The sequence below is a fragment of the Dipteris shenzhenensis genome, chromosome 5, assembly GCF_047967505.1.
Source record: "Dipteris shenzhenensis isolate YYH24624 ecotype China chromosome 5, Dip_SZ_1.0, whole genome shotgun sequence".
Taxonomy (NCBI): Eukaryota; Viridiplantae; Streptophyta; class Polypodiopsida; order Gleicheniales; family Dipteridaceae; genus Dipteris; species Dipteris shenzhenensis.
The window spans coordinates 7,180,057-7,204,319 of record NC_141600.1 but is presented as its reverse complement, the minus strand read 5'-3'; the positions used below and the strand labels follow the sequence as shown (position 1 = coordinate 7,204,319).

At 45.1% G+C, this 24,263-nt stretch overlaps 1 protein-coding gene across 5 annotated transcripts in view; it reads right to left on the bottom strand.

Moving 5' to 3' along the window:
* Positions 1-24,263, bottom strand: part of LOC147901563 (calcium-transporting ATPase 5, plasma membrane-type-like) — a 399,091-nt gene that overhangs the window by 148,181 nt on the left and 226,647 nt on the right. For all 5 annotated transcript variants that reach the window (XM_087374321.1, XM_087374325.1, XM_087374323.1 and 2 more), the window contains 2 exons: positions 7,014-7,109; positions 6,771-6,884 (listed from right to left, as the gene is read on the bottom strand). In XM_087374321.1, coding sequence (XP_087230447.1) covers positions 6,771-6,884; positions 7,014-7,109 — 210 coding nt within the window. The remainder of the gene's footprint in view (positions 1-6,770; positions 6,885-7,013; positions 7,110-24,263) is intronic.

Below are 24,263 nucleotides of genomic sequence, written 5' to 3'. Positions count from 1 at the left end.
TAGACTAGAGCAATTTCAAAGACTTCCCCCTGTATAAGACATTGGATGATCAGCCATCTACCTTGACTATCATTTAGAGCAATCACTAGCTGTAACTCATGTTTCACTAGGAAAACCACCCCTGAAAAAGTATGTACACCTACATAGAAAATATCATAACCAAAAAAATGCCCATGATGACCACCATACATATGCTGATTCTGCTCTTGCAATGCAACTATGTCAGGCTGCAATTGATGCAGATATCCCAAAACCAGCTTCCATTTCCTGGGATCACATAGACCCTACTTTGTCATAAGCTTTTTCAAAGTCCAAGAGTAGAATGGCCATCCTCTGGCAGCTCTACATGGCCCAATCTGAGGCCTCCCAAAATGAGAAAATATTATCGAAAATACTTCTGCCATGCACAAACCCTGTCGGAAGAGAAACCTGTAGCCACATACTGATGGCTTTCGCCAGAATCTTGTAAAAAGTGCCAAATAAAGTGATGGGTCTCCATTGTGACACTAGATTCCTATTACCCGCCGCCTTTGGGATGAGATGAATGAGACCATCTGTAAGTGAGTCAGGCACCTCACCAGAGTCCCACACGCCCTGCAGGGCTGATGTAATGTGATCACCAATCTGCTCCCAAAAAGTAATAAAAAAAGAAGGGGTAAGTCCGGGCACTTGCCCTTGTGAAGGGCAAGTAATGCAGTCTTGAATTCTGCATTGGTGAAAGGTGCATCAAGAGAAACATACATCTCATCGTTCACCAATACAGGGATACACTGCCAAATAACCTCTCTGGCATCATCTATGGCATGTGTGCCTGGATCAGCAGTAAAAAGAGATGCAAAAACATCTGAAGCTACACGCATGATGGCATTAGGATCTGACTGTAACACCCCGTCTGAGTCAACAAGCTGCGAGACTATGTCTGGGTCCATGAGTAGAGAAAAAGTGTTTGTTGACCCTGAGCCCTTGCTGCAGCAAGGCGGTCCTGAATCCAAGCATCCGTGGGCCTCTTCTGCTCTTCCCTTTGAAGGGACGCTAACTGTTGGCGTATACCAATCTCACGTCTGAAAATCTCACGTCTCCTGGAATCAGCGACTGTATGATAATAGTCACTAATTCCGGATAAGGTTGCACCTACCTGAGATGGGCGGACAACTCCACCCTGTATGTGAGAAACCCAAATCTGTAAAATATCCTCCATGAGGCTCTCCTCTGCATAAAAGGCATCCGGAATCCTGACACAAGCAGAGCGTCCTCTCCGATGAGGCTCAAGAATCTACACCACCACTGGAAAACGATCTGAAGTGGTAACTCCAGTAGAAATGTATACAGATCTGTCAAGTGCCCAATCATCTACATAAAATCTGTCAATATGTGCATGGATGGGCATGTGTACTCTCCTGTTCGACCAACAGTACAGGAGTGATTGTGGCATAACATGAAAGGCATCATCAAGCCAAGTGTCCCTGCCACTGTACTGAAAGAGAAAGGCATCCCAGGCTGCCCTCTCGAAAGAATGAATTCCACCATGTCTGCCTCCCTTTTTGTCTGATGGCAACTCATACAAATTGAGAAGACCAATCTTATGCCCTCCAATCAAAATAATGATCCATTGAGCTCTAGAGGGGGAGATAATACCATGACTAACAACCAAGGGTAAAATAGAAGGAGAGACCGAAATGCAAGTACCTCCCCTTGTGCCTATAGCAGGCGACCAGAAGGTATGTCCTGAAAGAAGTTTGCCAGATTTAGAGCAATCACTGGCATCCAACTTGTGTTCCTGGATAAGAAGGATATCAATAGCACCTCCAGTGACACCTGGACGAAGCTGATTCCGGATCAGCTGCCTACGGCGATGGTGTGAAACTCCGCCTAGGCTCTATATGTTCGAGCTGACTATCCTCATCGACAGGAGGATGCTGAGTGGAAAGGATTACCCGACCTAGTAGAGGAGACCAGCTTCCCCTTGGCCGAAACACTCCTGCTGAGGGCAGGAAACTCAACAGGTGAAAGGATCCCCACACCTGCTGAGGGGGAGGCCCTATCGAAAGGAATCCCAATGACCGGGACTCCTAAGGTGGAGGGCACAAACTCCTCTTCATCCATGAAAGTCGCCGAATCTGCCAGTGCCGAAAAAAAATTCCTGAGAAGCAAGTCTGGCCAAAGAGTGCGAAGAAGAAACCAAAGTGACTGGGGCTGGTATTGGTGCATCTAAAGGCCCCTCCTGATGTGTAACTGTAGTGTCTGGGGCTGCAGCAACATCTACCTCTGGATTCTGGATGGCGTCTGTCTGAACCGGATCAAAGGTCTCCTCCTGAGGTGAAGGAGCCGCTCCGATTGCTCTCCATTGTGGTACTGGGTGTGCTGCGGGCTTTGGGCGCCTTGCTGCCCTTGGTGGTCCTGGGGTGAGCGAAGCAGGGTGCCTTGCTTCGCGCTTGGTGGTCCTGGAGTGTGTGGTACAAGGCGCTGGGGAGGTGCAGTTGGGGTAGTACGTGAAGGAGCCGCACCAGTAGACCTCTTGGGTCTTTTTCTCTTCCTTGGGTAGTCTCTAGCAAAGTGCCCAAGGGTCCTGCAAATCCTGCACTGGTCCTGTCTACTTGCAATGTCGAATCTCTGTCGAAAGAGAGAGCCATTTGGGCGCTGAAGCATGATGTGGTCATCTGAGATGTTAGGTTAGGGTCAGAGACAATGACCCTAACTCGAGGCACCCCGTTCACTCTGACTGCCTCTACCAAGGAAGAAGGCATGCTAGGAAGTGGGGGGATCTCGGTGACCACTCCGAATGTGGCTCTGATAGTAGCAAGAAGTCGATGGTAGACCTGAGGAAGACCAGGAAATCTAATGAACAGTGATGTGACCTGACTGTCCTCCTCGACCGGATCGAAGCCCAAGGTGTAGGGCAAAAGAAAGATCCTCTTGAACCCAAAAACAGAGGATTAGCTTTGAGAACAAGGGATATGGACTCGTGGGAGTCGAAAACCACTTGGAAGAATCCACGTCCCAAAAGTCGAATATCCCTCAGGTGTGGGGCAAGATCTCCTAGCAATGCCGCCAGCATCCAGTATCTAGCTTGTGATCTGGAAGGGTGTGACCCAAAGATGCGGGCGAAAAGTGATGTGGAGCCTTCTAGTTCCACATCTTTCTTGAGCTACTGCAACTCGTCTTCTGAGAAAATGACGGTTCTCGTAGCCGGTGGAGGTGGACGAAGGTTGGCTGAGTGGGGATCCATTCGCCAATTGAAGTGAAAGGGCCGATTCAAACACTGAAAAAGCTCCGTCCGTGAAACTGCTGCCCATGATGCCCTGGAACACGGGCGCAGGAAGAAGGAGAATAGGAGAGGGAAGGAGAGAGAGGAAGAGGAGGAAAGGAGCCAGGGGGGGCTGCGGGGGGGGAGAAGTTAGGAAGGGAGGGGGTGGGGAGGGAGAGAGAGGGTGGGGGAGAAGAAAGGAAAGGAGGGGGCGGGATGGGAAGGGAGGGAGGGGGCTGGAGGGGAGGGGGAAGGAGGGCGGGGGCGAGGAAGGGATGGGGCTGGTTAGGAAGGGTGGGGTGAAGGAGGGGGAGAGGGGGGGAGGAGGGGGGCAGGGAGTGTAGGGGCAGCAAGCGGGGGGGGAGAGGGGAGCGGGTGAGGGGAAAGGAGGGGGACGGGGGGGGAGGAGAGGGGCGGGGAGGGCAGGGGCAGCAAGCGGGGGGGGAGAGGGAAGCGGGTGAGGGGAAGGGAGGGGGCGGGGGAGGGGGAGGGAGGGGGCGGGGGAGAAGGAGAGGGGCGGGGAGGGCAGGGGCAGCAGGTGGGGGGGGAGAGGGGAGCAGGCGGGGGTAAAGGAGGGGGCGGGGGAGAGGGAGGGAGGGTGGCGGGGGAGAAGGAGGGGGCGGGGAAGGCAGGGGCAGCAGGCGGGGGGGGGGGGGAGGGCAGCGAGGGGAGGGAGGGAGAGGGCAGCGAGGGGGGGAGGGAGAGGGCAGCGAGGGGAGGGGGCAGGGAGGGGAGAGGGCAGCGAGGGGAGAGGGCAGCGAGGGGGGGGAGGGAGAGGAGGAGGAGGGTGAGGGAGGGGCTGATGGAGGGGGCAAGAGGGCTTCACGGGGAGGAGCAGCAGCTCAAGATCTACTGACCAATGTCTAAGAGGGGTCAGCTGGAGAAGATCTAACCATATGATGCGTGCATACCATGTGGATATATGTGCATACCATGTGTCTGCCCACCCTCAACTAGTCGTTTGGATGACTCCAGCGCCAGTCTCAGTACTCTCCAATGGGGTAAGTCCCAGACTCTATGGATGAAAGTCACTGTCTGAAAGATGGCATCAATTTGTAGTGGTGTCATGGTGAACTTTGCCTGTATTATCTTATGCGAGACTAAGGGCCTACTCCGAATCACCCTAGATCCCATGGTCACCTGTAACTACTCAATGTATTCCACATTGCTATCGGTAGATCACATCCCCAGAAAGGTGCTGCATACATGGCAGTCAGTCGCACTAGCGTATTGAAAAGCCAGCACTTCGTCGGTGGATCTTGGAAGTGTGCCTGGAAACACTGCCTCTCCAATTGGGCCAAAGCACCCCGTCCCTGTGTGAGTCGTTCATGGGATGCATGTGTCATAGTGAAAAGGGGTCTTGTGAAGATTGCTCGCCACAATCTATATATTTCATTGGCGAGGGTAAAATCCCTGCCATTGCTTTGTAGGACACCTGTAGTTGCTTCTTGTTACCTCTGATGTGGTCGGTTGCATATGCACCTTGGGAATCTGGATCCAAATCAGGTAGGCACCTCCAAGGCAACAGGTACAGGAACTGATTGCCTAGCTAGTGTTCCGTATCATTAGTGATGTCACATCCCTAGCTAATCATGGTTAGCTAGCAAGTAGCCCTAGGAAGGTCAAGTACAATGTAGTACGAGAACAAGTCTAGATTATTTGGACACAGAATACTCAAGTTTGTGCCTTTTACTACCACTCTAATCTATCTAACAATCCCAGGGATTAATTGATGACCTATCTGTATTTTGTACTATCGATGGTGTCATGTCCATTGCTAATCATGTTTAGCTAGCAGCTAGCCATATGATTATGTGCGACTCTGAGTAGTGAGTAGTCTATTATCTAACGAGAGAGGTCCTCAGGCTAGGAACACATTGATACTATGCAGAAATATAGGTGAGGTGGGTTCAGGGTACTCCCATGGTGTAAATTTGGCTTGGGGCTATAGACAAACCAATGCCTGTAAAATTGATGTGGCCAAGAGAGTTTGAGGTTTCTTAGTGGAGAGGGCATTTGCATGTCTATTGAGCGAAGGTGGTAATATTGTGAGCTTAACTTGCCTCCAGGATGGTGAACTTTAGGCTCTTCATGCTATTAGGAAATTGCTTGAACTTTACCCTCCCTTGAGTTTATTCACAACAGATAGGCTATTTCAGTTCCTTTGGAGCAGAATGTGAAGTTGAGCGCAGATGCAGGTGAGCTTCTGGAAGACCCTACTATGTAGAGACGCATAGTAGGAATTTTGATTTATATGACTATTACCAGGCCAGATTTGAGCTATGCTATTGGGTTGGTAAGTCAGTTTATGCAGGCTCCAAGGAAATCGCATTTAGATGCGGCTAGATGCATACTGAGGTATGTGAAGTCCACATTGCAGTATGTACTATTTTATGAGACTGGGGTTCAGATACAATTGCATGGATACACTGATGCTGATTGGGCTAGTAGTATTTTTGATAGACGATCTACAAGTGGATATATGTTCTCTTTTGGGAGTGTTACAGTCACTTGGAGCAGCAAGAAACAGCCTATAGTTGCCTTGTCGAGCACAGAGGCTGAGTACAGGGGTGTAGCAATGGCTACATGTGAGGTAGCTTGGTGGTGGAGCATCCCTTGTAACAAATACTGTAACATGCTGATCACGTACTACAGCAGGTTCCATCCCATCATAACTGGTAGCAATATGAGACATGACAACATGTGTCGACAACAGGATTCCAGAACTGCTCAAAACTAATACAAAGGTAAGCTCCATAGTAAATCATCCTTTGGAAGCACAGGAAGGAAAATAGCCAAACAATACCTTTCTAGTGTACAATGGGCAATTGTGAGAAGAAATTAGTTTGGGACAAAAAAGATAGCAGAGGGTCCTGACCTCGGCATGGTCCTGGACTTATAAGAAGTCACTGAGGTCTATGATGAGAATATAGTGGGAACACTCAAAAGCATTTCATGATTGTAGCAAGACTATATAACAGGTGGTCTAAACATGTTTCTTCTTCCACCACCTGCTCCAGGCCCATAACCTTTTTGCAGTATTCACATTTAGACAATGACATATGTTTCAGGACACACTACACTATATACAAGAGGTCCATTTTTATACATAGTTTGGACCCTTCGTATATCCTATTTAGACGTATATACACACTTCCAAAGCTGCTCGTGCTTGGACCTCCAATTCTCAGCATGTGCAGTGTTGTTCATTCTTTATTTCTTGTACAAATGCAAGAGGTGGCATTATGAGACTACAAATATTTTTATATGCATGTTTCCAGGACAAAGATTCCCTTTCTGCCCACTTCTCCTGCTATGAGGATTTGATTTATTTTGAGATATAATATAGTAGGTTTGTATGACTACTAACTAAAATCGACTACAAAATGAATACCAAGAATTTATTTTGTGATCTGTAGAAAGCTAGAACGCTGCCTTTCTAAAGTATATTTTTTAGGTTCGGGCATTTTAAAGCGCACACCAGCAGAGAAGCGGGTACTCATAAATGGGGAGGAACATAATGTACCCGTTCCTGATTCAAATTGTCTATAGATCCATCTGAATTTAATTGCTTGGTACAAAGATCCAGAATTATTTCTGCTGCTCCTTTCCAATGTACACGAATATCTCCATTTTCAAGCTGACATTTCAAATTGCGATAGCAGAACATGGACAGCATCAGTAATACAGCTTAAAAACATGGAGTAATGCATGTGTTTTGTGCATTAAAACTTAGTTTGTTTTAAGGCATCAGAAAAGCTGAGCCCACCTTCACAGTCACCCCAGCTCGCTTTCTCTCGGAGTTGAAGGGTTCTACTTTCACAAGAGATGCTTTCCTCCGCACATCTTCAAAGTCCAAGCCCATCTACTTCCACCACAATAAAATGCAATCTAAGTTGACAGTTTGCCAAGTGCTTGCAAAACTCAGACAATCTCCGGACTAGCTCAAAATTGCACAAGCCACAAAAAAGTGAAACAGCAACATACTGGAAAAACCAATAGCACAATCCAAACTGTTACAGAATGAGCTGACATTTATTTGATTTCCAAAGAAAACCACCGAAGTCCGTTATTGAGCAGGGAGGGAGGGAGGGACAACATAAGGTTTGGGATGTGTGGGTGGGGAGGGCAGGGCAGTGGTTTCGAGTTTTTCTTTCTCTTTTTCTTTGAAATGGACTTTATACTATTAAGTATGAAAGAAATTCAAGGCATAGAGACATCATGCAGAGCATGAAAAACCTGACCACTCAAAAACTCTGAGCCAATGAAAAACCTGATAAGAAACAAGATTGCAGCTGGAAATGCCACATCGTGCCTATGATGGTCTTCAAAAATAAAGAACAACCTCTCCACTCTCCAAGAAAAATCATCTGCCTAGCGAAGTCAGATTTGTTAATTTGTTTGGGTGAAATAGACTTGTGTAAGTATGAAAAAAACAGCCAAGAGGAGAAACTTAAGGCAGAAACACATCATGCAGAGCATGAAAGTCCAAAAACACCACTCACTGAGTCTGTACAAATGAAAAACTAGTGATGCTCACCCATCTCCCAGCAAATGTTCATTGAAGCATGTGCATGCCTTTACTGAGACGAAGGGAGAGCCCAAAGTTTGCAAAAATGCACATTCTCAGGCCACACCAAGATAGTCCAAGAGAATTCATCAATCTCGTAAAGGATCTAACACCCACTAAGGGAGAGGCAGCCATGGAACTCCTAGTAATGAAGAAAGAGGAGGAAAAACTTCGCAGCGGATCTGCAATCCCAGTCTGAATGATCCTGGCCTGTCTGCACTCCCAAAGGCACTACTGAGCTGACTCAACAGTTGAACAGCACCGAGGACAAGAGGAAACAGCTCCAAAACTACTACTACACTAATTCAGTGCAATCCCTCCATGGATAAAAAGCCCCCGAAAAAAGTTATCCACCTCTAGCGACCTAGATCTCCCTGGCATTACTTTTTGTAAAGTAAATAGGGAAGAGCATAGGAATACTAGATGGATGGGTGATTTTTAAGGCCCAAACATCCCTCCTCACTTATATTTATCATGGCACATTGGAGAGGACACTTTGGCCTTCTATGTGTCAACAATCTAGAGGCAAATTGGTTAGATCCCTGAATTCTAATGTGGTTTTTTATGCGCACTTGGAGGTAGTTAAAATAGTGGGCTTTGTTAAGCATTGCTATTTTGATTTAGGTTGGTTTATAGACCCTTGTATGGAGGATATGCCTCTTTGTACTTGGAGGGTTTGGATTTTTAGGGGTGTCTCCATAAAGTTTCTTCAATGGGATCCAGGCAAGTGGGAGTGGGTGGTAGCAGACACCATGCAAAGGGTCTTCTTTGAGGTCCACTCCAAAGGGATAGTTGTATCTATCTAAGCACTCCTCCTAGCATTCCCTCTAAGGTGACTAGTTAGCTGAATTCTGTGATCTTCATGAAGATCCTTGCAAAACCTTCCACGAATCACATTGACGACCAAAGTGCCCTCTCCATTGTGCCATGAGAAACCTATGACCTGAAGAGGGATGTCTGTGCCTAAAGCGCCTATGCTTAGAGGAGGTCCACTCCAGAAAGATAGTTGTATCTATCTTAGCAATCCTCCTAGCATTCCCTCTGAGGTGACCAGTTAGCTGAAGTTAGCAATCTTCACAAAGATCCTTGAAAAACCTTCCAGGATCCAAAGAAGCACCAGGACCTCCCTCCCACCTAGCCCTCAGCATATATCTCGAGGCACCAAGAGTGCTTCCACTCTCATCCAAAATAGAGTCATTCCACATAACTAGCTACCTATAAAACTCATCCTACAAAATTGGAGAAATTCTACATAATCAATTCTTGAATTTGATTATAGCAACCATAAAAGGTGAGGAGACATCCTAATGTCTATAGAAGCAAAAATCCATTGAGTACTACCCATCCAATCACTACCACAAGAGGGAGTGCAAGAACCAATACATTGAAGAGAGAAATCTTTCCAAGTTCCGTGACCCGGCATAGTCCCTTGACCACAGGCCTGCACAGCAAAGCTCTGCATTGAGAATTGGGTTCAATAAAGCATATACAGCTGAAATCCCCATGCCCATTGCTCTGAGAAGCCTTATCTCCTCATAGTCCCCTCCAAGAAGAACAAATTGACCATGTCAAGGCCTTCGTGGCTGAGATTCTTGCCACACCCACTCGATGGCCTCTCAAAAAGTGAAAATGTTGTCCAAAATGCTCCTCTCTTGGATGAACCTATCTGCAGTCATCAATGATGTTTGGGAGGGACGAGCACAACAGTAGGCTCTCTACCTTGGCCAAGATCTTGTATGTGGTTTCTAAGAGAGTAATCGAGTGCATACAAACGTATGTTAACCCAATTGCCTCCCATCAAGATCAAAAGAATCCATTCATGGGCAAGAGATTGAGGCAATTATCCCAAGTATCTTTCGAAAAGCCAAGCACAGTAGGGTGACGAGATGATCCCAAAAAGTATGGAAGAGCAGTGGGGAGAGACCATCCTCCCTTGCGCCTTCCAGCACTAGGAGGGCCTCGATAAGCTCCGAATCAATCAAAGGGGTGTGGGAGATGAGCAAACAAGCAGGAAGCAAGAGAGCTGGAAAGCAAAACGTAGGATAAGCAATAGATAAGATGAGATACAAACTAGAGTGGAGGTGGTTTTGTCTAAGTGACAAAACCACACTAACACACTAAGTGTAATTAGTGAGGGAAAAGTGCCATTGGTCACTGCTTAGAATATGGCAATAATTCTAACACTCCCCTGCAGTGCCAATGTGATGATGTATAGGGAAGTGATCAATCACCAAAGGGAGATGAGTTCACGGCAATGTGAAATGCCTCCAACTTCTCACATGAAGTGCTTTGGTGAAGGTGTCTGCAACATTGTCGTGTGTTCACACATAGATCATATTGATCTCCCTTGCATGCAACTTCTCTCTGACATAATGATAATGAACCTCAATATGCTTCGTGCGAGCATGGAACACATGATTCTTTGCCACTGCTATAGCACTCTGACTATCAGTGAGAATCGGAGAAGGATGGTGAGAACATATGGAGACTCTCGATGGTGTGTGTGTGAGAGAGAGAGAGAAGCCTTACAGAACAGCCCTAGAGCCTCCCGCAACCAGCCCGTAAGCCTCAGCTCCCTGTTGCGCTGCATCAGAGCCCAAAAACCAGAGTTTTGGAGCAGTTATTACCAGCCCGTACAGCCCGTGAGAGTTCCGTACAGATTCCGTACAGGTGTACGGCCTGTACGGACAGTTTCCGCTTGCTGCAGTTTGCTGCTCCCAGTTCATCTCCGGTTCTTGGATCGTTTCCACACAGGGATTTGCTTCCGGACTACATCTACGCGCTGATTTTGAAGGCTTTTGCTCCCGTTTCTCTCCTCTTGAGTCTTTGGGACTGGTGAATCTTTCCCATCGCCAAAATCTTGCCTTTTCCTCTGAAATATAGTTCATCTGGGGTTTTTTTAATGTTTTTTCTCTCTTTTTCCTCTACAAAACTGTTTTTAATCTTCTCTCGACCTCTACATCCCTCTTTCCCTTCTTTCTCCTTACAAATATACTCTTTTTGGAGGTGCACCTATCAGGTGCTTGCAGTGGGACCCAGGAGAGTGGGAGTGTCATCCTGCTTCAACATGTATCCACTTGCTTGGTACTATTTCTTTTTGTTTTTCAATAGTATGCTTATTAAGAAATGAAATGTTTTCCTTCTGTTCAGTTACGGACAATGGGGACTAGGTCTAGCATTTGAGGGTGGACCCCCTTGCTTGGGGTTATGGGCATTAGTGACCCACAAGAGTGATGGCCTCTCTTTGAGAGGGACATCTAGAAACCACACCCCACCTGAGTACCCAAACATGGGACCAATCAAATGCACAGATTGCATACCGACCTAGGAACCATTCAAGAGAATGTTCCCTGAGCTTTGGGTGTGGGCCTGGCAGCATGCCAAGAGTAATGGAGATACAAGATAAGACGACAAACAAATGAGCTCAGTATGGCTCAGTTATGACCTTAGAGTACGTCAATAGATAGTCTAAGCTGTTAGGAACCCGTGGGTGCGATCAGAATTAAATTCTGACAACTTTGAAATTTTAGGGTTTTTGGGAGTGACGTGGCAGCTGACACGTGGCAGATTGCCACATGGAATCTGAGCTGGCAGGTCAGTCCACCTGTCCCACACATGTGGCAGCATGCATGGCAAGTGGCAGGGCATGCAGGCCAAGTGTTTGGCCCCAAATCTGGTAGATTTAGGGCAAGTGGTGGGCTGTCCTCTTTGGGACTGCAGCCCACCAAAAATCTGGGACAAGTGTCCACCTTCCACTCTAGGTCTAGGGGGGGGGCTGAGCCTATAAAAGAAGGCCTCTCCCCTTCATTCCTCACATGAAAATTTCGTCACTTTTCTTCTCCCTCCTTTTGGATGATGCAGCAGAACCTCTCCAGCTCCTTGGGTGCAGCCAGCTTCTCCCCAGGCCATTCTCTCACCTCAGCAGCACTTTCTCTCTCTACAACAGCACATTCTCTCTCTACAGTTCCAGCCTCTCCTCTCCAGAAATCTGCCCCCTCTCAGCTCTTCTGGAACAGCAGCAGCATCCTCTCTCCTTCACCTAGGCTGGAGCAGCCACAGCCCCTTTCTCTCTCCTGCTGCAGTCTTTCTCTCTCTTCTGCAGAATTTCTCTCTCTACTGTTCCAGCCCATTTCCCTTGCAGAAATCTGCCTTTCTGTGCACCTCTGGAACAGCAGCAGCTCCTCTCTTACATCTCCTCCCTTGGGATCAGCATTGGCACTCTCTCTCTACAGCTATCACTCCATAAAAGCTTTCTCTCTCTAGCCTACAGGCTGTTTTTCTAAGCTGTTCTCATTCCAGCCCCATTTCCACACTCCCCTCACCCAAGGTAGCTTCAGAGGCATCAAGGACTTCATCTACAAAAGGGTCAAGTCACGAAGGGAGCCTGTATTGTCAAGTTTATCTCATTTACAGCACTATTTCATGTTGTTTCTACTATCTTTCTAGAAACTAGTGTTTGTCTCTAATGTTGGATGTAAGTGGTGATTGTTGCAGGCTTCTTCCTTGTGGATTGGGCAAGCCAAGAGCTGAAACCTGAGCTTGGAGTCCTCCTTTTTGTTGTCTACCTTGTACATATGCTTTTGAGTCTTGTATCTAGGTCCTAGGTTTTCACTGAGTTCATCAGTTTGGAAGGTGCATTGCACCTTGGTCTTGTATCTCCATTTTCAAGAATAAAGTGAGCCTGGATAAGGGGGGGGCCCCGTCTTGGCCCCTCAATCATATTGCATTCTCCAATGATGTCACTTTGTGTTTAAGCTGTATAAGTCTTAATTCCAGCTTAATTGCAAACTCTTAAGTTCAAGTATATGTGTTTGGCAACTCGCAATCATCTCATTCAATTGCCTCTGCAAAATCCGTTGTTTGAATTGATAGAAAGCACCGAGTAGTTTACATTGGTATCAGAGCTTAGGCAGTGGTCCTGTACTCTGTGCTTTCTCTTGTTGAGTCTCTCCTTCGTTGAGTCATCTTGTCATCATGGCAGCCAATGGACCTGACCCTCCTCCTAACCTGCATGAGTTGAGTGCTCTCTTGGCAAACATTGCTCAACAGGTTCAAGTGCTGGAAAGCAGCCAAGCAGGAACTCATGACATAGGGCCCCAATCCCAAGGAAGAGGCCGTGCGGACAACACCAACTCCAACAAGGAGGGAAGATCATCCTCTTCTTCCCCTCCTCGAGGTAGACGGCGTCATCGGAGTCCATCTCCTTCGAGACGTCCACGGAGACGAAGGTATGCAAAGCATAAGGTACCTCTTGGAGATAAGCTCTTCAAGTTTACCAAGTACAAGGGAGAGGACAAGCCCGAGGTCTTGCTGGCCTGGATCCGAGACCTCGAGTATTTCTTTGAGGGGGACGAGTACGAAGACAAGGCGAAGATCCGGTTTGCCGTCCTGCACATGCAAGACCGTGCTTCACTCTGATGGGCAGCTATGGTCAACACTGGACAGCAAGCCCACACCTGGAAGCACTTCAAGAAGAACTTGATGAGGCACTTCCTGCCTAAGGAGTTTAAGAGAGATACAATGGTGCAGTGGGACATCCTCCGCCAACGCCAAGAAGAGAAAGTCAGTGAGTATGTTGATCGTTTTTGGGATACTTTGTTAAAAGTTCAAGCATTCAGTAGGAAGGATAAAAAAGAGCAACAAAGGAAGTTCTTTGCTGGCCTACGGTATATCGTTCAGCATGAGGTGGACATTGCCACTCCTACTTCTCTCGAAGACACCATCAACATCGCCTTGAAGGTGGAGAAGAAACAATCTTTCTCCAACAAGCGGAATGGCAGCAACAACAAGCGGAAGTCCCAGGGAACCTCTTCCAAGGAACAAAAGGGTAAGGAGACAGCAAAGGACGCACCAAAAGAGCAAAAGTCAGCCAGCCAGCCTCCTTCGAAGAAAGCAGCCCGCACTTTCAGCTCATTGTCTCCACAACAGAAGCAAAAGTATTACTCCGAAGGGCGGTGTTTCAAGTGTGGCGATCGAGGCCACAACTTCTACGAATGCCCTCAAGCTGCCAAAAACAACAGCAACAAAGAAGCAGCCCTCAAAAAGCCAGTTTTGGTAGTCAACAAGGTGGAAGCACCTCCAAAAAAGGGAGCTGTAAACGACACCCATAGTTTGTTGAAAACATGGGGTCAGGTAAAGGATCAATCCGCTTTGTTTTTGTTTGATAGTGGAGCTACTCACAACTTTATTTCTCATGAGATGGCACAGAACTTGGGGATAGCCCCAGAGGATAAAGGAGAAGCCTTGGAGGCAACTGCAGCCTTCAAGAACCAAGAAGAGAAGGTGTACCCCATCATCGGCAAGCTTCGGGTACACATCCAGGGGTACTTGGATCATCTACCCTTCATGGTGGCACCACTTTAAGGATCAGATGTAATTCTCGGCATGCCCTGGCATAAGCAAGTCAACCCCCGAATCGATTATGTGAAGAATATTCTAACTCTCCAACATAAGGGTAGAGATGTGAGCATTACAGCGGGAGTTTCAGGAAACACCATTCCTATGGTAAGTCATGCACGATCTCCCAATTTGCTTAAGAAAGGAGTATGTTCTTTTCTAGTGTTTGTACGCGATAAGCAACCAAGTGAAGAAAAGTCAGATCCTCTCACAAAAGAAAGATTAGATTTCCTTCAGGAATTCTCTAGTTGCTTCTCTCAGGAACTTCCTAGTCACCTCCCTCCTGAGAGACCAGAGGATCACAAAATTGACATAGTTCCAGGGTCTTCACCTCCAAATAGACCCCCATATAGAGTTAGTCAATCTCAACAAGATGAAATCTTCAAGCAAGTCCAAGAACTCTTGGACAAGGGATTGATCCAACCCAGTAGTTCTTCTTTTTGCTCTCCTGTCTTACTAGTCCAAAAGAAGGATAAAACCTTCAGGATGTGCATAGACTATAGAGCCTTAAACAAACAGACGGTTAAGAATCGTTTCCCAATTCCTCGTATAGACGATATCTTTGATCGTTTAGGAGGATTTGAAATTTTCAGCCGCATAGATCTTAAGAGTGGCTACCATCAGGTACGAGTTGTACCTGAGGACATTCATAAAACAGCCTTCCGAACCACATTTGGGCTGTATGAATATATGGTAATGCCATTTGGCCTTACTAATGCCCCAGCCACGTTCAATCGACTGATGGAACGGTTGTTCAGGAACTATAGACAGTTCACTGCCGTCTTCTTTGATGACATCCTCATTTTCAGCAAGAATGAGGAAGAGCATAAGGAACATCTAAAGATTGTATTTCAAATCTTAGCTAAAAATGCTCTTTACATCAATGAGAAGAAAAGTGAGTTCTTTCTGCCTGAGATTCACTATCTTGGTCACATTATCTCACGAGAAGGTGTCTGTATGGACCCAGCCAAGTTACAGACAATTGTAGAGTGGCCTGACTTGAAGAATGCCCATGAGGTAAGGTCTTTTCTAGGCCTATGCTCATATTACCGAAGGTTTATTTGGCATTTTGCTGAACTTGCAGCCCCTCTACATGATCTCACTAAGAAAAATCTAAAGTTCAGATGGACCCAAAAAGAAAAGGACTCTTTTAATGCTCTAAAGCATGCCCTGACTACAGCTCCTGTACTTATCATTCCTGACTTAAGGAAACCATTCCTAGTAGCAGCTGATGCCAGTGGCGATTGCCTTGGGGCTTCTCTTACCCAGGATGGTCATGCTGTGGCCTTTGAAAGCCGACGGCTAAGAGATGCTGAACTTCATTATGATATCTATGAAAAAGAACTCTTAGCTGTAATTCATGCTCTCAAACTTTGGAAACATTATCTTTTAGGGATAGATTTTCTTGTAAAAACTGATCATGAAAGTCTTAAATATTTTCTAACTCAACCTTTGATCAGAGAGAGACATATGAAATGGTCTACCTTTCTGCAATCATTTCATTTTCAGATACAATATACTCCTGGAAAAGAGAATGTAGTGGCTGATGCCCTTTCTCGTAGACCACGGCTTCACCATATTTCAGTTCCCTATCATGATGAGCTAACAGCCCTCAAAGAATTCTATGAGGGAGATGCTGATTTTGCTCAGCCATGGGCACATTTGAAAGATGGAAGCACCCATCATGCCTATCACATCAGGGATGGCTATTTATTCATGGAGAACAAACTATGTATCACAAAGCAGCTTAGATCTAAAGTGATGGAGGAAAGCCATAACCCACCCTATGCTGGTCATAGGGGTATTATGGCCACCTTTTCAGCCATGGATAAATTTTTCTACTGGCCTAACATGAAAAAGGACACTGCTGCCTACATTTTAGCTTGTCTCGCATGTCAAAAAGCTAAATATGAGAGAGGAAAACCCAAGGGTTTACTTCAGCCCCTACCCATTCCTGAGAGACCATGGGAACATATCACCATGGACTTCATTACATGAATTCCCAGGACCAATCAAAATCATGACATGATTTGGGTGATAGTAGATCGATTCAGCAAGCAAGCCCACTTCATTCCTTGCAGAAAGAATCTCAAGGCACCTGAAGCTGCCCATTTATTTATTAGACACATCTTTAGACACCACGGCATGCCCAAGTCTATAGTATCAGATAGAGACTCAAAGTTCACTAGTAACTTCTGGCAGGCTTTGTTTGAGAACCTTGGAACTCTTCTAAGTTTCTCCTCAGCTTTTCATCCTCAAACGGATGGCCAAACTGAAGTTACGAATAGTACACTCTTGGATTTGCTGAAATTTTATGTGCATGACCAGCAAACCTTTTGGGAGAAATTCCTTCCTCTTGTGGAGTTTGCTTATAACAACACAATTCATTCCTCCACTGGAAAAGCTCCTTTCGAAATTGTATATGGTAGATCTTTACCAACTCCACTCATGCAAACAAAAGAGAAAATCTTTGCCGCTGATCAATTCGTGGAGGATTATGACTCTGCTTATGCCACGGTTCGAGCAGCCATTCAAAAGGCACAGGAGAAACAAAGAGCAGCTGCAAATAAAAGACGGAGGGCGTTTGCAGTGAAAGAAGGCCAATGGGTCTTATTGAAATTTGAGAAAGCCCGGTTAAAAACCAAAGTGGGCAAAAAGCGCATCTACTTCAAGCTATCCTTTCGATATTATGGTCCTTTTCAGGTGTTGCAGGTAATAACTTTACAGGTACCTCCTTTCTGGGTTCCACTTTTTACAAGACTATGGCTGAATATTCCTATGAAAAAACTTTTCAAAAGGAGCGCTCGGTTCACTGCAAGAAGCAAAAGCAGGCTGAGGGTCAGCATGACCCGGTACATGATACTCTTGAGGCCCAATTGGTCTATGATGTCATGCATGAAGGATTTGCAGACACAAGGAAAGAGTGGAAAGACTCGGTTCCATCGGTTGGCCTCATGGTTGAGGTAGATGAAATTGTGGATCCAGTCAGGGAATATGCTAAAAATGCGGTCATTTTATTTTTTCCAGGCCGGATGCCACCTGCTGCAGGGATAGGCAACTAGTTGACTCGCACACTGGCTGGCTCGTTTGTTCGCGAAGTACACTATGCAGCCAAGGGTTTTTTTGAGGTTATTATGGTGGATGAGATACACAGACAAATGCTTTTGGGACATTCGCCCCTCTTTTTTGGGCAACAAATGGTGCATGTATTGCCATGGTCTCCCACAAGGGATTTTCAGGCTTTAATCCGACACAGATGGCCGGTCTGGGTTGAAGTTGTAGACTTCCCACAATGCATGGCCTCACTCTTGCCTAAAAGTGCAGCAACTTTAGGCAAAGTGGTCTGCCCACCACGGCCTAATGGCAACTCGAATCGATTTTGCATTCTCTGGGATACTGATAATCCCACACCAGATTCTTATTCAGTCACGGTGAATAATGTAGACATGGGAAGTGCTTTTTATAAACTGAAATGGGGATTATTTGCAGGGGCTTGTTTTGACTACAAAAAATTTGGACACATGGCTTCACAATGTCCAATGAATCAGCATAAAATGCCTCCTACTACTTTGCCGGTTCAAATGCCTACTAAAGATGCTCCTACCTGCATTGCAAATAAAAACAAAGGTAGTAGACAGTTTTCTGGAATTCAGGATAAAGGCAAAGCTCTAGTGGTTTCAAATGGGAATGTTTCTTCACATTCACCTCCTCCTATTGAACCCTTGACAAAAGGATAGAAACCTCCAACTGATGGATGGCAAAGTCCAAGAAAAGTTATTTCTACTCGAAGACTCCCACCTTCTCGCACTTGGAATGGTGCGTCTACTAGTGGAAACACCCCAGAGGTCAATACAGAAATTGGGATCACATGGGCTGCAGTGACAGCTAGCAGAACACTCTTCCCTGAAGAAGAGGTTGCTGCTTTGCTGTCTACTCCTCAGGTGAATACTTCTTCTAAGGGGAGAGGCCTTGACCCTGCGATAGAAATGCAGGGCTGACATCATGAAGTTTGATGTTGTACATAGTTGTTATATTACTATAAATATCTGTAAATATGACTGCTCATATCAAATGTTTTACACTCAATGTCCAAGGGATGTGTGACAGTAGGAAATGGAAATCTGTGTGGCTGTATATCAATAGATTTCAGCCTGACATAGTGGCATTACAAGAACACAACCAACATGTCTATGCAGGAAAGACATGACACTACTGTGGCTATGATATTTTCTATGCTGGGGAGCACTCTTTCTCAGGGGTAGTCCTTCTGATCAACCATGAGCTTCAACCAGTTATTGCTTTAAATGACAACAAAGGCAGATGGCTTGTTCTTCAATGCATCATTCGAGGAGAGGTGTTTTAATTTGCTTCTGTTTATGCACCTCAATCCTCTAGAGAAAGAACTGCAATTTGGGATGCCATGCAACAATATCCATGGAGATATCATGCCTTTATATGTGGGGATTTCAATAATGCTCCACAACAGGGTGACAATACCTCCAGACATACTCATATGTTAACCCGTGAAAGGCATGCATGGTCTCAATTACTGATGCATCTGGATTTGGTTGACCTTTGGAAGGAATTGCAGCCTTTGTCACCTGGATATACCTTCCAACATAATGCCCTTTCTTCTTATCAGGCACGTCTGGATCAATGGTATAGTATAGCTCCGCAACAAAATGGTAATTTTACATGCAAAATGTGGATTGACTATGCCTTTGTGCATTCAAATCATGCACCTCTATGGTTGCGGTTATCCTTTCATGCTATGCCAGATGATAGATTGCCACAAGGGCGACATCTGATCGTGAACAATAGCTATTCGCAACATGCTGCTTTCAAGGCTATGGTTACTGAAGCATCTCTTTCTCTGTCTTCTCGCATATTCATATTGATGATGCCTGGGATTCTTTTGTTTCCAAAATGCAAGTTGTGATTAGAGGTTATGGCAGGTCTTACATGAAGACTCTGAGGGAAACTATTGCTCAGGCCAAATTCACTTGTCAGGACCTCATTGAACTTAGCCATCTTCGTTCGTTGTCCTTGCATGAGCAAACAACACTATGCCAGGCTAGACATTGTCTTAAACTCAATGATCATAGGAAATTGGCTAAATGGGAGACTAGAGCAAGACAAAGAGCCTTTACAGATAAAGGCTGCTCTTCCAAAAGCTTGCATCAGAGGAGATTAAAAACAGAAATTTGCAGGGTGCTTATGCCTGATGGATCATGGACCACCTCACGGTCACAGCTTGCTTCTGTTTGTGTGCATCATTTCTCTCAGCAGTTTGATTCTGCAGTTCCTCCCTCACAACAGGTTTTGGTAGCACGAAATTTACTGTTACAGCATGTTTCTCCCATTATTTCCACTACTCAAGCTTTGGAATTGGAGGAACCTTTTATTGAGAGGGAATTGTCAGATGCAATCAAATCCAGTGGCAGATGGAAATCTCTAGGATGGGATGGTCTTACAGTCGAGTTTTTTCTAGAATATTGGCCTCTTTTGAAGCATACATTGCTACATATGGTGAATGCTCCATGGCAAAATGAGAAAATGCCAGACACATGGAAGAGAGGTCTTGTTAAACTCCTTCCAAAAAAGCAAATTTGTGAATCTTTGGCAGACTAGAGACCTATCACCCTTATGCCAGTCATTTACAAAGTCACTACTAAAATGATTATCGATCGGCTAAAGGGGTTTTTACATGATGGGTTGCATCCTGCCCAATATGGCTTTGTCCCGCGTAGGCATATCACAGATAACATTGCTAATGCCTATGTTGGAATTGAATATGCCAAATACACGCAGCAGGATGTTTTGTTATTGCAAGTTGATATTGCAAAAGCCTTTGATACTGTTAAGTGGGATTTTATTTCATCGACTATGCACGCATTGGGATTTGGCACAAAAATGCAGCAAGTTATCACTTGGCTATATCAAGATAGTAAAGCTGCCTGCATACTTTCAGGGGATATTTCTACATCCTAGACTCTTGGTTGTTCTGTTAGGCAAGGATGTCCCCTAAGTACTTTACTTTTTGCCATAGCCACTCATCCAATGCTTCAATATCTGGACCACCTTTTGGACACTGACCAGTTGCACGGTTTGGAGATTCCTGGCAGTCATAGCATGATCGCTCAAGCATATGCTGATGATTCATTCTTTACCCAAAAAAATACTCAGACTGATCTGTCCATGATTATACATGCTCTTTCTACATATGGATTGGCTGCTGGTCTTTGAATCAATTTTCAGAAATTCCGTTGCATGCTCAGGAATGGCATAGTATTTTGTGGCCTGGGAAAATTGTCCCCGCTTCTCAATTGATTCGACATCTTGGCTATCCTCTCGGTTGGGGACTCACCCGTTCCCAACAAACTGATTGGGTGCTAACAAAGTTGAGGGCAAAACTTGAATATTGGAAGCTTGCAACTTGGCCATTACATGTTCGTTTGCGAATCACACAATCCATTTTTAACATACAATTTTATCTGCCTCTCATTATGTTCACTAAGGTAGATCTGGTTTCCTTTATGTCAGCTATCATGGAAATTTTCTGGTGTTCAAAAAATGGCAAGAAAAGTCTCAGATTACTCTCTATGCATCGTCTATGTTCTCCAAAGATGCACGGGGGTCTGAACATTCTCAATATTCAAATGCATTTACTTGCTCACAAGAGGGAAAATGATGTTGCAGTTTATGCAAGGAGATTCAGCCTTGGGCTTTCATGATCCGCTCTCTCTTATTACATATTCATACTTCTGCCTTTGGGCATTGGCAGCCTACTCAGTGGGATTTCCTATTTGACTCTATCCAAGGCAAGATCAGAGGCTGCCCTTTTTTCTCTCGCCTGCTTCTTGATTGGAAACATATTTTATCCCACTTGGAATGGCATGGCCGAGATTCTCTGTCGGGAAATTCTTTGAGGGCTGATAATATTTATTGGTCTAAAGTATTCCACCCTTCTTTGGCCATACAAGAACCCAGACGTTCTTATTTTCTCTCCTTCAAAGGCATTTCATCTGTGGCGGATGTACTTCAGGATGATGGCACACTTTTATCCATTTCTATGGCTACTAGCAAATACGGTTTGGGAGCTCATTATCGTCCTTTATGGCATAGGATTTCAGCAATGCTTCAACCGTTCTTGCTGGTACCCCGTTTGGAACTTCAGAATAGGCTTGAGGATTAGATTTTACACTCTTCTTCCTCTTCAGCCCGTCCCTTGAAGCTCTCACATATCACAGTGTCATCTCTGTATAAAGTGTTATTACTTCCGCCTTGGAATTCTGATAGAGCAAATACTGTTTGGCATATGGATCGCCCACTAAAGTGGTGGAGAAAACGGCTGCATCTTCTTTGGCATTACAAAGTCCCTCTTCGGCAACAGCTTTTCCTTTGGCGAGTCCTGCTTGGCATTTTTCCATCTGGCCAGTTACTCGCACACAGACATATTGCCCTAGCTATTTGTCACAGATGCCTGCACTCTACTGAATCTGTGCTTCACATCTTTTGGTTCTGTCCACATACTTGTGACTTCATCGCTCTCATCCGACATGAGCTTCGAGCGAGATTTCCTACTGTTACTTTTGGCAGGCTTTTCTGGTTGTTTGGTTTTCATCCAACGAGACAGGGTTTTGACTTAATTTTTGTATGGGTACGCTACTGGGCACTATGGACTTTATGGATGGACAGAAATCATAGAGTCTTTGGTGATCCACTATTTTCATCTTTTGTTTTTTTCAAACAATCTCTGCAGCAATCATTCTATGATTGTGTTCAGACTCGTTTGATTGATCAGGATGTGTATACAGCTTATACTGAGATCTTTAGTTGAGTAGTAGTAACTCCATTTTCGAAGTAACTATGAATGTAATTATTTTACAGCAATAAAAGATTTCTTCTCACAAAAAAAGAGAATCGGAGAAGGACTCTCCAATGAGAGACAAAGATCAACAAATAAATGATGCCAAATAAATGATGCAGCCAAACACATTCAACTATCGCTGTGAAAGCTGCCCTCTACTCAGCTTCACATGAGGAAGTAGCCACAGTAAATTGTTTCTTGCTCATCCAAGAAATGCAAGCTTTGACCAAAAAAAGAAACAATTACCACTTGTGGACTGCCTAGTGTCATAGTCTCCAGCCCAATCTGAGTCATTGTAAGCATGTATCTGCAAGTCACCCCCCCTGGGAAACATCAAGCCATAAGACTTTGTGCCTTGCAAGTAACGAAAGATGTGTTTTACAGCCTGCCAATGTGTTGTCTTTGGGCTGTGTATATACCTGCTCACCAGAGATATTGCATACAGAATATCAGGCTGTGTATTGCACAAATAAATGAGGCATCCAACAGCCTGGCTGTTAAGTGTGGCATCCACTGATTCACCTGCATCATACATAGTAAGCTTCAGCCCTGGCTCCATGGGAGTGGCTATAGGCTTACAATCTTGCATGTTGAATCTATCCAAGAGCTTTTGCACATACTTGGATTGAGACAAAACGATGCCACACTTGTCTTGTATGAACTAGATCTCCAAATAGAAATTTAACATGCCCAAATCTGTCATGTCAAATTCAGCTTTCAATTCAGCCTTGAAATTTGTAATTATTTCCTCATTTGACCCTATTAGCAGCAGGTCATCTACATAAAGAATGATGACTAAAATATCCCCCCCATCCTTTTTGATGTAGAGGGTGCTCTCAGTTAGAATATTATGCAACCCCTTGCTGGCCAGGAAGGCATCAATCTTGCATACCATGCATGTGGGGCTTGTTTCAGCCCATATAAAGCTTTATTCAGCTTGCAAACTTGATGTGCATTTCCCGAATGTTCAAAGCCAGGAGGTTGTTTGACATAAACCTCTTCCTGCAAGTCCCCATTACAGAAAGTTGTTTTTATTCCAACCGATGAACATTCCAAAAAAGAGTTGCAGCCATTGCAAAACAATAACTGATCTAATAGTTGTCATCTGGGATGTAGAAGCAAAAGTCTCCTCATAATCTATGCCCTTTTTGAATCGGAGCATGTGGAACAGAAGGAGGCTGCTGTAAATGCTGATTTTCAGCGAGTATCAGCTGGGGAACCAAAGGCAATAGGAAGGAACCCCTCAAAAACATCATCGGAAAAAGCTGGAATAGTGAAATCATCATGTGTATGAGCTGAATTCTCTAAAAAGATTACATCTCTACTCACAAAAATCTTGTGTGTTGCACGGTTGAGAGACGATAGCCTTTGCTCTCTGCACTATACCCAACAAAAATACACTTCAATGCCTTATCTCACAACTTATATCGAAACTCCACAGGCATGTGGCCATATGCAACACATCCAAAGACACGAAAATGATCCACTGATGGCTTTCTCCCATGCCAAACCTCGTAGGGCGTGATTGTCTTCAAAGCCTTTGTGGGAGCCCGATTCAAAACATAATTGGCACATGAGTCCTTCGAGCCAGAATCTGTGAGGCAACTTCTTGCTAGTGGGCATGCATCTATCCATCTTCATGAGAGTTCTATTTTTCCGCTCAGCTTTGCCATTTTGCTGAGGGGTAAGCCTCACTGTAAGCTAATGTGTGATGCCTTTCTCCTTCAAAAATGCCTTAAATTCATGAGACATATACTCCCCTCCTCTGTCAGTGCGAAGTGTATGCACCTTGAGTCTTGTCTCATTTTCAACCTTGGCCACAAAGTGTTTAAAATGCATAAACACATCTGATTTCTTCTTCAAGCTATAGACCCACGTGTAATTTATGTAGTCATCTATAAATGTGACATAATACAGATAACCACCCAAAGCAAGTGTCCTCATGGGATGACATATATCACTATGTATGAGCTTTAATTTCCGGACATATCGTATCTGCACCATCCTTTTTAAAGGGAAATCTATGCATCTTACCGAGGATGCACCCTTCACAAGCATTAGAAGGAGGTGACTCCAAAGGAAGCAATGCATCAACCATAGCATGCTTCTGAAGCATCATCCAGCTGCCATAGCTCATGTGTCCATATCTGGCATGCCATAACTCCGCATTCTGCATGGCAGCA